Source organism: Solea senegalensis, linkage group LG1 (assembly GCF_019176455.1).
Source record: "Solea senegalensis isolate Sse05_10M linkage group LG1, IFAPA_SoseM_1, whole genome shotgun sequence".
Taxonomy (NCBI): Eukaryota; Metazoa; Chordata; class Actinopteri; order Pleuronectiformes; family Soleidae; genus Solea; species Solea senegalensis.
In genome coordinates, this window is record NC_058021.1 from 31,330,608 (window position 1) to 31,345,912 (window position 15,305).

General features: G+C 41.4%; 2 protein-coding genes across 5 annotated transcripts; one reads left to right on the plus strand and one right to left on the minus strand.

Annotated features, from left to right (window-relative positions):
• Positions 1-209: 209 nt before the first annotated feature.
• Positions 210-8,412, minus strand: armc1 (armadillo repeat containing 1). 3 transcript variants are annotated; one of them, XM_044040150.1, is made up of 7 exons: positions 8,209-8,412; positions 6,961-7,172; positions 5,343-5,434; positions 3,927-4,119; positions 3,345-3,461; positions 2,981-3,055; positions 210-2,477 (listed from the first exon to the last, which is right to left on the minus strand). In XM_044040150.1, the coding sequence occupies exons 2-7, from the start codon at positions 7,120-7,122 to the stop codon at positions 2,286-2,288; spliced, it is 831 nt and encodes a 276-aa protein (XP_043896085.1). In that variant the 5' UTR covers positions 7,123-7,172; positions 8,209-8,412; the 3' UTR covers positions 210-2,285. The 3 variants fall into 3 exon arrangements, with proteins under 3 accessions (XP_043896085.1, XP_043896076.1, XP_043896096.1); XM_044040141.1 differs by having other exon boundaries at positions 8,114-8,412; XM_044040161.1 differs by lacking the exon at positions 8,209-8,412 and adding an exon at positions 7,958-8,080.
• A 306-nt stretch (positions 8,413-8,718) lies between these two features.
• mtfr1 (mitochondrial fission regulator 1) lies at positions 8,719-14,094 on the plus strand. 2 transcript variants are annotated; one of them, XM_044027197.1, is made up of 8 exons: positions 8,719-8,801; positions 10,078-10,186; positions 10,400-10,498; positions 11,138-11,286; positions 11,592-11,830; positions 11,928-12,189; positions 12,679-12,859; positions 12,952-14,094. In XM_044027197.1, the coding sequence occupies exons 2-8, from the start codon at positions 10,151-10,153 to the stop codon at positions 12,997-12,999; spliced, it is 1,014 nt and encodes a 337-aa protein (XP_043883132.1). In that variant the 5' UTR covers positions 8,719-8,801; positions 10,078-10,150; the 3' UTR covers positions 13,000-14,094. The 2 variants fall into 2 exon arrangements, with proteins under 2 accessions (XP_043883132.1, XP_043883176.1); XM_044027241.1 differs by having other exon boundaries at positions 11,595-11,830.
• The last annotated feature ends 1,211 nt before the right edge of the window (positions 14,095-15,305 follow it).

Genomic DNA, 15,305 nt, shown 5'->3' on the forward strand with positions numbered 1-15,305 from the left:
ATGCACCAGTACAGAAAACTGAAATCCTCCCCCCTCTCTCCCCCCCCCATCTACCAAGAGAGGTTTGCTGCCCTCAGCAATCTGATTTGACAAAGTGAGGTCTGGAGGAACTGGTGCGACGACTGCACACGACACAATCAGAGTATCCTGAGATGATAAAAGAAAGAAGAAGGTAAATGTAACAAAAAAAAAAAGCACTGGACACATTGTGATGTTTATAGTTGTTTGCTTTAAGAGTGTATGGGAATCTACAGTTTGAAGATCTGCATAACAGTACATTATATTACATTTGATGACTAGATTAAGTCTGCACGTGGACTTGGTTTGGGGGTGGTTTTTTGTCAGACGCGTCGAATCCAACAGTAAAGGGACATTTACACTTTGTTCAACACGAGGACAGTTCAAAGTTCAAAGAACACACATTTTCAAGTAAGTCTTTCTTTGTTGTATGAGTGCAGAGGAGACACCACATATGAACATGAAGACACAATTAGAAATCAATGCTTTCGTAAAATGAACAGATCGTGTTTTTGTTTTTTTTAAATACTGATGAACTAGAATTTTCAACTAATACTTTTAATTCAAAAGATTAATTTGAAGGATGCTGTCCAGCTAGAGCCACTGCACATGATGCCAAAAAAGATTATTGCATTTCCAGAGAACAGCACCATCAATCCCATCTCATCAGTTTGACCTTTACAGACACGACAGACGTCTCTGCACCATCGAAACAATAAAACTCACCTGGTCAGCATTGTGTTTAACTGTTAATGACAATCATGCGAGTCAGAGGAGATAATTAAAAAGCAGTGTGAGTCACAGGATAGTACAGGCGAAAAAAAAGAGAGGGGAAAATACTCAAACTGATTATTACAAAAACTGAAGAAGAAAAAAACTTCCTCTGCCCAAGACGCAGGCAGCATTTACAAAATGTACACAACCACGCCTTTGTTACAGGAAGCTGCGACTGCTCATATGACTGCGTCTGTGAGTCATCTTGACGCGTAGGTGTGCGGGCACCAATAACTATCTTTGCTTTAAAAGACACTCCTGGCTTAACTGAAAACTGAGCTGAACAGAGCAGACGGGTCTGCAATACTGTAAAAACATCGGGTTCACAAGCAGGTTTGTCTTCTTCATGCTTACGGATGTAGAGCTTTAACTAAAACTACACATGGCCTTAATGCTAATGATGTGAGATGTGACACTGAGAGCAGAGAGGTAGCTTTAAAATCTGTGCAATTAACACAAGAAGGAGGAGCTGTCAGTCAATTAACCACCACTGCAGAACTCATATTTTGACGTTTGATGAGCTAAAAGCAACATCAGGGGAGTCCTGACTTGTAACAACTCAGTGAGCATGAATAAATAAGCCAGCGAGCCAATCAGATCCTTTTTTCCAGTATACAACTTACAGCCTTATACATGTGAGCCAGAGGCTGAATGGGCTGCAGCCTCCTCTCGCTGGTGTCAGTTTCACCATTTTCTACTGAAGTGACGTCCCTAAGTGAGCAAAAGCTGGGGGAGGCCCGGCTGCTGCCTTGAGAAGCACACTACACACTACATGAAACATACTCTGAGCTCTCAAATCATTTGTCTGAATTGATGAATAAATAATAGTTACAGAGAAATGTCAAAAAAAGGCACACACACACACACACACACACAAATCACAAGTGTAGGCATCAGGAAAAATTGGCACAAAAATCATAGCCTGTTAAAAAAATTATCTGTAAAGAGAGGGGGGGGGCTGAGCTTAATTAGATTCAAAAATGTGAAAAAAAATAATAAAAGAACAATGATTGGGAAACATACCAGAAGGAAAGCAGCCAAAATTATATAAAACTAAAAAAGGCCCAATTCTTAAATGTACACAAAACCAGCCGATGAATACTGAAATGTGCCTGCCACATGTCAAAACCTTCAAAGCAGCCATACACATTTTCAGAATGTTATTTGGTTTCCGGCTGAAGTCCGCTGGCTATGCTTTGTGAGATACAAATGCATTTAGTATATTGTTGTACACACACACAGCCTGTAGTGAGGTTTATAGCACAATATATATTCGCAACTTATTGCGGGATTTACTGGGCGGGCGGGCGGGCAGTCAGGACGTGTGGCTGGGTTCTATGTGCTTCGCAGAGGGGCCTCTAGATTAAGTGTAGGGCTGAGAGGAAGGATTTGTCCGGGACTAGGCTGAGAGATGCTGAGGCTGCAGTTGGATGGGACCTTCGGGAGAAAAAAGGGGACCAGAGGGTATGAACATTGGGAGGGAGGCGGGGGGGTCACCAGTAAAAGGAGCGGGTCAGGAAGTTAGCAGCCGTGCTGAGCCATCCCGCACCGTCTGCAATAGAGCCTACACGTGTGACGGCCTTGTCCTGCTCCTGTGAAGGACTCTCCTCCTCCGGCAGGTAGTCCGGAATGTCCGTGTTCTCCTCCACCAGCTCTGCCGAGTCTTCTTGGAATGGCACAATCAGCTGCACAAAAGGATAAAAAAAAAAATCTTTTGTTTATGGGGAATAAATTCTGCTTTTGTCCAAAGCACGTGTTAATAAAATTCTGAGGTTCATGTCAAACACTGTGTGCGGAACACAGAACCAAATATCATCATGATCATCTGGAATCAGAATACATGACTGAGTCAGGTCTGACCCCTGCTGGCCACTATGCATATGACAACTAGTGCAACATTTTGGCAATTACTTTCAGATCAACAATTATTTTTAAGATTTATCAGACAACAAATACTTATAAAACTGCAAAATACAGCTTCACTGCACAGCTCAGTATGTGTGGAAACGGTCATGAGCCAACAGGCTGAGGCAGAGATGTGACCATCTAATCATGTCAGTGTAAATAAGTCTCTGCCACAGGCAGGAGGGCAACACTTTGTACACATCTAGAGAACATCCAACATAGGACCCATTAGTGGACTGGAAATAAAGCAAGTCTTTGAGCAGTTACAGTTCTACAATCTCACCTCTCCTCCATTTTCAGTCTTTACCACCTGCTGAGCCTTCATGACTTTGGTGGAGTTGATTGCTGTACCCAGAGCCTGTGAGAACAACAGATATGTCTGTCTTCATCTCAAACATGAATACTTACAACAGCACATTTGCATCCATTTTAGGCAAAACAAGATCATTCATGATTAAAATGTGACAAATATAAGGTTCTGAAAACATTTGAAGTAACTCAAAGGAGTAACTCAACAATTAGACAGAGGAAGAGTTTATTGTATACATTGAAACTGGACACATGGAAACAATTGATTATCATATGCTGGGGAATTGTCTATCCCCAACCTGCTGGGTGATTGTTTGTGTATACTGACACACACGTACCTCGGCTTTAAGGTCAGAGCGGATCCTGACGACACATCTCTTGACAGCCATCTGGAAGGTGAAGCTGATGACCCCTCGGATCTTCAGCAGGGCCTCCTCACACAGACTCCTTCGAGTCTGATGAGCAGGGATAAAAAAAAAAAAGGCCAACATGCCATATGTTCAGAAACAACTGTGGCTTAAAATGGATCATTATACAGTGTGATACTTCAAATGTAGATGATGCTGAATGAGTTTCAGTTGAGTGTGGCCACACAAGTATATTGTAAAACATTTTGTTGCGCCATACAAATGAGTATAAAGCAGTTTACCAGCTGCCACATGGTGTGTGTTTCTGCTGTAGTGATAGTGATGCAGCCCACCAGAGGCCGTCTGTCTGCTGTAATGTAATCTGGCTATGTGCAGGCTTCCTGCAGAGCAGCATTCAGGTTCAATCTCAACGTCCTGCTGTTCAATGGCTGACATTTACATCCTAACCACTCCACCCTTCCAGCCCTGTGCATCGCTAACATGCACTGTGATTATGACAGCGACAAACATGAAGCCCCCCCAAAACAAAGACTTTCTAGAGTGCAAACTTACAGAGTCGTCCAGTCCATCGATGTGCAACACCACCGTTTTGGCTCTCTTGTTGTTGGAGCCCAGAAAGAAGTGGGCTTTACGTCGGCAGGAGGCGGCAGCTGCTTCTGCCTGTGCAGCCTCCTCTTTACCAGCTGACTGGAGGATTTCATAGATCTCAGAGGCCAGAAGTTTGGTCTCGCCGGGTGATGTACTCCTAAAATGAAATGGAAGAGAAGGTCAGCTGAGAGAAGAAATGTAGTCATACTGTATCATGATGCTTAAATGTAACTCATTAAGCTCCGAAGAGTGTGGCGGTGTCCAAAATGTACTAATGCGACTTAAGCATACATTTCAGAATTTTACTGTTCATCTAGCAAAAAAATCCATTACAGAGCCTATTTTAGTGGGCTGTTGTTTGCCCTGCAGAAGCCACATGGGGTCAGCTGTAATGCCAGGGATTCCCCTGCAGGCTTTATTGCTTTATATGTCAACGCCCTCACCCTCTCTCTATAGTAACCATATACAACATCCACTGTCTAGCATGGCATTCCTCCGGGAGCCTGGTGCTTTGTGGCACTTAACAACACACTCTGACTCTGTGGAAGCCTGTCAGCAGAGCAAACACTCCCCTCAACCGAATTATCTCATGATCATGGCTTGACATACTGAATAGCTATTTCTTGAGGCTAAGATTGTGATAAAATGAAAGAATAATAGGGGCAGTCACACCTGTTTTGTGCAACTGTGCTACATTCCCCTGACAGCTATGTGTTTCGTCACTCTGTCCAGCTAACATCGACCTCTACTCAAAGTCAGACTGACTGGATTGTGGAGTACAAAGAGCTGCTGCTGTCACTGTAGGGCGTCTCTTGATCCAACCCCCGACTAGCTGAAGTGACTGCTTTTCTCTGAGGTGATCAAGAGCTACCCTGCAGGAAGAGAGGGGGGGGGACAAAATCATGCAAGCTACAGTCAGCCACTTCAACATAGATCTCATCCTATCAGGGCACTAATGATGAACAGCAAACGTTTTGCACAACTGCTGCTGACCCTCTGGTAAAAGCCAGTGATCTGAAGCGCAACACGTCTTCACCCTGGACGTCTCACCAACACTCGAAGTGACTACAATGTGTTTATGTTTTCAGAAAATACAGCACAAATAACATAAAAACAGAGAGTGAAACTAAATAACAACGAAAGATGCTTATAATAAATTACATGCGCAAAGTCAACCACAAAGCAAAACCAGAAACAGCAATTTAACCAGTTACAATCTTTTTTCTAAAATCAGCTTGGATCAGATTCATCTGGACATGACATTTTCTGGCTTTGGGAGAATTTGCAGACAGGCACACATTGTCCACTTTCAAACGAAAGAAATCCTCAGGTATGCGAGTAAAGTGTGCATGGGTGTATGTGTGATGTGGTGACACTTGCTTCTGCATGACATTCTGCAAACTCAGCATCATGCCCAGTTCGTCCTTCATCTTCTCTCTGTTGGCTCGACATTCTGCCAGGTAGCGCACGGCCTGCAAGGGAAAGGGCAGACATTATCTGTCCAGCAGTAAAAAAAAATAAAAATAACGGACCCTCTGAGATGTAACACAAAGCACTTTTAAAATGGGTGCACATGTGCAGTGGTAAGTAAAGTATTACGTAACCAATATAAATACATGTGCACTGACCCTGTGTTTACACTACCATCAAAGAGCAGCTCTTACATAAAGCCACTTGAAAGTATGCTTGCACAACAAGTCATGTACTGTGAAAAAATGGCGTCGGGGTGCTGTACCAAGAGTGTCTCACAAAACATAATGTCGACAGCAGGTGTCACCACTGGACAGGTCATTACCTCTACCACGGAGGTTGTTTTTGGGGCAAACTGTCTACCTGTTAAATGGTATAAATAATTAAAAATGACAGAAGTGATTTCCATGAAATGATGTGTAGGAGTGGACCATGGTCAGAGGAAAAAACAGTACATTTTTAGATTGGGTAGATACAGGAAGTAAATTCAAATTTATTTTAAAACTCATCAGGGCAGGGTGTTCTAAGTGTTAGTGGGAGCATGTGGTCACAGAACACTTTCTAAAATATAGACATGGCTGTTTTAATACAAACATGCATGTGGCTCAGTAAATGAAACTTGCTCCAACATTTGTGACTTGTAGGAGGTAAAACTTTTAATATACATAACCAGTAGGCTCACTTAGATGAACCAATTGAACCCAATAACGAAGGTTATGTTTAACTTGCAGAGCCTTATGTCCCACATTGTAAGCAAAAACAAATTAAAAACATTTTATTATCAATGAAAATACAACCTTTCAAAATCACCGGCAGAGAAAAAATAAATACACTTCAAATTAACCCAAAAGGCTGAAATTTTGTAGTGAAAAAGCACATTTTCATTACAATTTTAGCTAGTTTCATAAATGCACAATTCAGATTCAGTTAGTTATCTGTTTTGGGGGGGGGGTTTAAACTCTAGTTTTAGTTTTATTTCAGTTAGTTTTATTTAGTTTTCGTATAATAGTTTACTATAATAACCTTGGTGCTTGTCTGGAGCTGAGTTGACTATTCTACCAAAATAAAAGTGACATCCTGATCTGCTCTAGACATATAAGCAAAAATGTTTACAAAACAAATTTACAGTGTACTCGAACTATTTTTTATTGTGAGACCAAATAACACTTGAAAGCGATCTTTACTGCCTCCGCCAAGGAGGTTATGCCGTTTGTCTGTTTGTGCACAGCATAAATGATGAGGTAAAGAGTGGATATTGATGACATTTTCTAGGGATGCAATTTATAGCCCAAGGAAGACATTTTTAGATTTTGGTGGTGATCCAGACCCACATTTTCTCAAGCAGATGTTAACCTAGGAAGATAGGTGACTGCACTGTGGGGAACTGAGTAGTTAGTTTATTGCCCCTTGGGGGATTTCATTCTCACAGTTTCTGTACATTTGCATGTCTCACTTTGCAAAAGTCACAGCAGAAACCACATGAATGTATTGACTAGTATCTAGTATTGACATAATGAATACTGCTTACCAGTAACGCAGAGTACACGACCTGTGGGTTGGGATGGTCCAAGAACAGGATGAGACCTGGCAGACAGCCTTGGTCTTCTACTATCGCTCTCCGGTTGAGGGGGTCTGCTGCAAGATCGCGCAGCTGGTTCACCACAGTCAGGGCATCCAGCTCTGCACTCATGGTGCCTCTTGTCTTGATGCCAAGCACATCAACCCAACCTCTTCACTCAACTGAAAGGAGAAAGTAAATCAGAGAGTTTGCTTAACATTAAGGTGATCATTTTTTCATTCATCATTTGCGGCTGTATGTACACATACTTAAACATATTTAAACATACCACATTGTGTACATAGTGTACAGGATGAACACAACTAAATTGAATTGTCCATTGAACTGAAAATAGTAACTTTTCAGTATGACTCTTAAGTAATGGCAACTACATTTCCCATTATTAGTTTTAGTTTAAAGTAAGGCTACAAGGGTTTGTTAATGTTTTCCGCAGAAATAAACATAGTATAAAGCCAATGAAATTCTTGTTTTTGAATGATGAGCTACCAACAAAGCAACTAGTTTTAATATTATACCTGATTGGTATAAATCTAATTAGGAGTGCAGCTTTTCAATGCTTAACCAAACACATGTTTCAGTTAAAACGTCTGTCACAAGTTCAGTGAAAACCACACCAAGACATGTAATTTGCATAAAACTTGAGACAAAAACATTTTTGACGTCTAAGAAGCAGGAACCAGAAAATGTATTTCCTTATCTGAATGACGAGAAAACTGCTGACATATGGATCAATGTGAATCAGGAGGAATAAAACCACACATGTTTATATTACTTTACAAAATGTAAAATTATGTGCGTGGCGTGAAACTAGGAAACCTGTGTTCAATTGCCTTGAGTGACTTTTTGCTCAGTTGGTGAAAGTTTCTGAGGGATTTATATCAACAATAAACCCCTGAATTGACTCTACCCAATGCCAATTCTCGCTGAATAGTTTAATGTAACTTACTGATTAGACCATTCCTCTCACACGACTGACGTGTTCAGTGGGCAACATGTAACAAATTCTGCCGTTTACACCCAACGCGACCACAAGTGATTCCCAGAACCCAAAACACTAACACCCGTTTCTGACAAAGACACTTTCCACGACCCCCAACCTCACCTTAAATCACGCCCTGTGACACGGAGGGGATTCGGCAGCTACGCTAAGCTAAGCTAGGCTAGGCTAGCCGACGTTAGTTGACAATGACAGCAAACCTTTATGTCAGTTTGTTTTAAAAAGTCCGTCACAAGAGATGAGACAACGACGTAGCAACAGACGGTTAAATGTCGACGACACCTTCGCAAAAACAAGACTGACAAAACCAATTTCAGTGTCGTGGGGCCTTCGTCGCTTCCATCACTTCGGTTCTTTAACTACTAGCAGCAGAAGCTGAGCTCGGTGTTTGGGTTTTTTGGGTACGTCAATGGGCACGGTTGTTTTGTGTATCAGGGCGTCCCGGTTTTCCCATAAGGATCCCAACGATTCATGTCGGACACAGCTACCGCCGGGACATGTGGAGAAATATAACGAACACACACACACGATTCCTTACCCGTGATTGGACAATGTAGTTTGATCGACAGCTTCACAACCCAATCATGAGACGGTTTTGATTTACAAAGTCCGGGTGTGTTTGGTTTTACTTTCTGTCACTCACGTTGAAAAACCAATGACGATTCTTACGTGGCACAACTATCCACCGTGTCATTGGCTCCAAGTGTTCATCTTCCCCCCGCACTCGCAGTGGAAATCCAACAAGGTGGAAACATTCCCGAAAGTTACTAGCTCGACTCCAACCACTTGCTCGGTAAGTTTGAGTGTCAAAGTCACACACACATTCACACCCGTTCACTTACAGTGTTCTTTTAGTCGGATTGTGTGTTAATGTAAATACATAATGTAGTCGGGTTTCCCTTGTTAGTCAAGTTTTCATAAAGGTATTTGCGGCGGGTGTACAAGTTGGCTGTCGATGTTAGCATCAGTTAGCCACACTGTCCGCTAGTAATTTAGCGCCATACGGTTTGTACCTAATTCTGTTAATTTGAGTCACATGTACTACTGTGATAAACTCAGTACAAGAGTAAAAGCACGACAGAAATGTCAACAGTACATGTCAGCAGTGTTGAGTCACATCGCATCTGGATGTGCTACAGATGTTTCCACTCTGTCAAACACTGAGTCAGATCTTCATCACTTTACATGTTTTTCTTCATGGAGATTCTGATGATCTGTGGAGATGTTTTTTTTTTTTTTTAAAAAGGCAGCTTGCGGAGACTTACTTTGGCCTACAATGACAGTATGAGGCTGCTGCTAAAAGCTCCAAGAAGCTATATATAGATATATACACACACATATGTATCTCTCTCTCTCTCTCTATATATATATTTATATATGTATATATATATATATATATATATATATATACACATATATATACACACTGTAAAGCTTCATAGTTCATAAATCTTCAAAAATAAGACTGTATCGAACTAATACTGGTGTATACTCTATAATTTGTGATATGAGATCGGACACAAAGTATCTGGACATCCCTAACTGTCACCTGTCAGATATTGGCTAATAACAGTTGAGGCTTACACAGAAAAGTATGTCATCCATGTATAATTGTAGGTTATCTTTGCTGGGTATAAGACAAGATGATTGCTGAACTGTAATGCTATGCTTGTAATGTTTTTTATTTTCCTTTTCACGGGCAGAACTTTTAGGATACTATCTACATTCATTTGGCTTGTATCTGTAAGCTTTGGTATCGTGGACCATGTATTGTATCGTAAGGTACCCTGTGATTTCCACCCCTAGTGCACATTTCCTCAATATTACATAAACATATTTTTTTTGTCATTTTAAAATGTTAGAAAACATTGTTTCAAAAACATGTAACTAATGTTGGATTTGTTCTTGTAGCACTTCACTAGAACTGTATGTTGGCGAGTTGGGACAGTGGAAACTGAGTGCTTTTTATCGCAATGCACTAACCTTTTACATCATCTCACCCCTGGTCAGATAAAAGCTTTAAGCTGTTTGTGTGGTCACTGTTCCACTGTCACTCTCTCTGGTTCTAGATGAGCGTCAGGTGATGATTCCCTTGGTGTACAGGCATGTGCCCATCTGCCCATTAGAAACTTATCAACAGAGATGAGTAACGACAATGAACAAACCGACATGGACCTGGTATGTCAGAGACTTAAATTTATGTATCTATAAATAATAATAATTGTGTCTTTTACTCAGAACATGAACACTGCTGTCATTGTCGGGCTGTGATGTGACATCTGACATGTAGCATCTGTGAACTAACATAGTTTTTGCTGTTTTCTCTCAAATGCAACGTGTGAAGTTTTCATTTATTTGATTACGTCTAACATGTTGTGTTTCATTGTGCAGGCTTCTGGAGCAGCCAAGCCGTACGGGTCCTCCAGGAGTATAGTGAGGAGAATAGCCAGTAGTCTTCCTCTTCAACCCTGCCCCAGGGTCCATTTTCAGGTGGATATTATAATCCTTATCCTTTCTGATGTTGTGCAAATTAGTCTTTGAAAACATCTTAAAGTCTGTCACCTGTGACACGGCCCTGTCTTCTCTCTTTCTCTGCTCGTCTTCCACTGTCATGTGACAGCAAATCTCACACCCTCTCCTCTTCAGCTTTTGTTTACCTTTCCTTGTCCAACTGTTATCATTTATGAACCATAAACAGAGCGAATGGAGTCATGAGAACAGAGAGAGGTGTTTTCGATACATTTGTTTGTGCGCTTTAAACCAATAACAAATCAGCCTTTTGTGAAAGGTTTGAACTCAGTGGCGAGTTTTTTTTTTTTTTTACCAGCCTGTCTTTTTTCTCTCTCCTGTTCTTTCAACTTTCTTCTCTCCTGTCTCCAGCCTCCCACTCTCTAGCTATGAGGAATGCAGTATGTCTGCTTTAGGTCAGTTTGTTCAGCAACCTTCAACAACCTTGCGTTGATAAAAGAGCTACTGTGCTAGGTGCACCTTTCATTACTAACAGCCCCTCCTTCCCCTACAAGATAATGTAACTGAATAATGCACTGCTATAGTTCAGTTTTCTGAATGTTTTCCTTATTTTTGGGGTTGTCAAAATGCTTACTGTGGCCGGTCTTTTTCTCTTGACAGCTTTATCCGTACGCTGAGAATGTCGGTGTCCTGTTTGGCTCCAGGAGGCAGAAGTGTCAGGTGGCCTCTCTGGCTGACGTCGGCTGGATCGACAGGGAAGAGGAAGAGGATGAGGATGAGGATGATGTAGAGTACTTTGACAGGCCCAGGTAAGAGGGACAAGAGTTGGCTATAAACTATTTTGTCAATTTAGGGTGTCCAATTTACCTAATCCCCATATTTCACATTGAACTGTGGAAGCCGGAGAACCCAGAGAAAACCCACACACACACACACACACACGAGGGAGAGCATGCAAACTCCATGTAGAAAGGCCCAATGAAATCAGATTATTCCAGATATTCCAACCTTAGCACCATAAGCAACTCTTGTTATGACATCTTCACTTGTCACATACCTGTGAATTCCCCTTCATTCTGACCTATTATTTTATTTTTTTACCGTCTTGTTGAAGCAGGTCAGGGATTCCACCAGGACTTGTGTTCCGTGCGCGACAGCCTCATCCTCAGAGAAAATCCTTAACCCGCCAGAGTTCGCTGCCCAGCCTGCATCAGGTGGCCCCGGACCCCCAGGGGTCAACTGTCGCCAACGACGAGGCCTTTCAGAAGATCAGCGTGCTGGAAACGGAACTCGCCAAACTCAGAGCGCAGATAGCACAAATTGTGTTGGCTCAGGAGAAGAGCACACAGCCAGGTACTGGCTGCCCACTGCAGTAATACAATGTCTCCCCTAGATGGCAGCAGAATGTCATATTAAACTAATATCCCCCTTTTTCTTCATTTCACTATAGCTGCTACCACAGGGCCCCCTCCTCCTCCTGCACCCTGTGGCTCTCTGCCTCCCCCTCCACCACCACCACCACCACCGCCTCCTCCTCCTCCACTACCACCCCCAAATCTCCAGCGGACATTCTCTGCCATTGATTTGATAAAAGAGCGCAAAGGCAAGAAACCGGAGGGCCAGACAGTTTTGGAATCAAAGGCAGCAGAATTCCCCAACATGCTCGATGTCCTGAAGGACATGAGTAAAGTCAAGTTGCGATCGGTCAAGAGGTAAGGCCTTCACGATACAAGACTTATATTAATACTTATAACTACTGTATATGATAAGTGTTTTTTAAAGTCAGCAGAAGTGAAGTCAGTCGTTCATTTTACAGTAGAAAAGCAAAATATTGTAGATTATCTTGATTTTCATCTGTGTAACTTTTATACTAGTACTTTCTCCGCTTATTTTTTTTGTATGTGTATTTATTTTGCACAATGAAGAAAAGTTTGCTGAAGTTTGCAAAAATATTGTGTTAATTTCACTGCAGAAGTCAGAAAAAGGTAAATATCGGTTATCGGCCCAGGTTCTCCTGATATGGCAGGAGCAATATATCAGATATTGGCAAAAAAAAGCCTAGTGTCTAAATATAACTGAGCCATCGTCAGACAAATGTCCTAATCCCTGCTGTAAATGAAGACACGCTTGTTTACAACACAAATAAGTCGGCGTGTGATGATGGAGTTTTGTCCCTGCCCCTGTCGCCCGTGTGCTTTCAGTCGTCCAAGTGAAGGTGACGCCAAAGTCAAGTCCAGAGAGCCTGCAGACGCCGCCACGCTCATCGCCGAGGCCCTGAAGCGCAAGTTCGCTCACCGCTACCGACACAACAGTGGACAAGAAGACAAAGACGAATTCACACTTCCCGTTCCGGACGTGAAGCCTCGAACCGAAACACCTCTGGTGAGCGATCGCTCTGTGGTTCATTGGTGTAGTAAATCTAACATAGGTGTGTTTTCATGTGCTTATCATGCATCTTGTGTTTATTTTAACAGTTTGGTCAGCACATGTTGAAATCGACTGGAAAAAGGACACATCACTGAACTGTAGAGTCTCTCATCAGCACCCTTTTGAACAGCTGCTCCTTCTGTGGAAGGAGACTCGTGTCGGGACGCTCTGCGTATGAAGTCCTCTCACAAGTGCTCCCGTGTCTTTTTGCACTTTTCTAACATAGACTTCCTTCCTATTTTTCAAAAGGGATTATGTTTTGTTCAACTGAATGTTTTCGCTTTGAGGTACACACACCTTTTCAATCTATTTTAAAGAGCAACACTACAGAATCTTTTAATGTGAGTTAGATTATTCAGTCTTTTGTTCGTATTAAAGTCATTTGCACATCATAGGTGAGTCAGTTTCACATTCCAGTTTGTTTTTTTTAATTGTTCTGTGAAAGAGTGGACGTTCCTCTAACACAGAAGAAGAAAGCGAGCACTTTCTTACGCGTGGGATATCGTGATGTCACGTTTGTATGTGTATACGGACGTGCAGAGTAATTTATGTTTGGAATCCACATTTATTTGTGTGTGTGCTTTAAATACATCCGTTTTGTCTTAACTATCAATCATGTCCTCGATTAATCCGTTTCTGTTTCTGTGTCGAGCAGCAGGTGTACGTTGTGTCATAGTTGTCAAGTCTTGACGGGGCCTTTTACTGGTTCAAATATATCCCAGTTTTAGTTGTTTATAATTTATCTCTCTTGACCACAATCCACTTTTAAGAGCCAAAGACATTCCAGTGATGCTCTGTGCCTTTTACTGCCAAATCTGACCTTTTCATATCCATTTTTTGTATTGCCCTGGTTTCCCACGACGCTTGGATGAGTGAGGGAAAGATACTGTAACTGTTAAGTTCATCTATTCAGGTTTCTTTATCAGTACCTTGTAAGATTTGCTTTAACATCTTCAATCTTTCCCGTAAAATAGTTGACCGATTGCACATTTGTTGCCTGTCCTGAACATTATTTATGTCAGTGAATTTGCTGCTTAAAGTCAACTTGTACTTTTTTTAAGGGAAGGTGGACTGTATGTCAGTAGTAATGGACTGATTTAAATCGATTATTCAGTTTTGTTGAAGAGTTGTCTTCCATGAAAATGTACTTGAATTGTCAAATCTAAATTAAAGTTTATGGTCAGTTCTTACTTTGTGTTTTCTTTTGTTTTTTTTAAACATGACACTAACAATGTTGACATTCATTTCAAATAACACATGCATTGTGTGTGAATGTCTATTATTAGTTAGGTTTTTTTCCTTTATGGAGTGAATAGTTGTTTTATTCTTTATTTTGTTTAAGTTGATTGGCTAAGTATCTACTAGATTTGTTGCCATTTTCAAAGCTTTCCAAGCATAATCTCTCCAGTTGGAACTGTTCTTTCCATTATTTAATTTAATTCCAGTTCTAATTGTCTTATATTGTGATGTTATGTGTTAGTGTGATTTTATATTGTGAGAAATACAGTCTCTTTAAATGTTCTGTTCTAATTCAAGCAAATTGAGTGAGAGATTATACCTGTGTTTGCTGTATCCCAGAGGAACACATGATGTTCCTGGTAAGTTGTTTATGTCCAGAAATATTGTCCACTCCCTTTCAAAGAATTTGATAAAAGTTTGGGTCATTTAACAATAATGTATTACATCTCCAGTTTCTGGTTGGTGGTGGTGGTGTGATGGCCTTTTTTAGTTATATGCAGGGAAAAGAGTGATAGGGCGAGTGTCAGTGATATCAGATAAAATTGAGCTGCTCATCAAAAATACATCGACTCATGAACAGTTGTGTACAGGTGAGAAGGTGTTTTCTTTGACAGCTGGATGATAGGAGCCATGTTGAGTGTTGTTGCATGAGTGGAAAGTGAGGAGAAAAAGTGTGAAATAAGGAAAGGTCATCAACATTTGGGCCATATATGTTAGATATGCAGATGTATGTGCCACTGATGAATAAGTTACCTTCTGGGATCCCAGAGAAAACTGTTATCCCTCATGCTTTACGTGTTTATTTTCCTTCCGTGAGATGCCTCGTTTCCTCTGTGAGAAGCATTTTCAGTCACAAGCAAGGACTGCTGACTCAACTACAGGGAGGAGGCGAGAGGAGAGGCTGCTCCAGGTCAATCCTCCAGGCAGGTTCTTTTGGAGGAGGGAGTAACCGAAGTTTTGGGTGTTTTCCCCCATGACTCATCGGTGAAAACACTCGTCTTCTGCAAAATGGGATCAATCAAACATGGTTAACTTTTACAAGCCTTAAATGGTAACACCAAGCAATTTTTTTTTCACCTTAAAATAACTACCTGCAAATAGTCTGCACTAGGTCACTGACCTGTGAAATTGGGGGGACAGCACTTCTTTGATTCCCACTTTG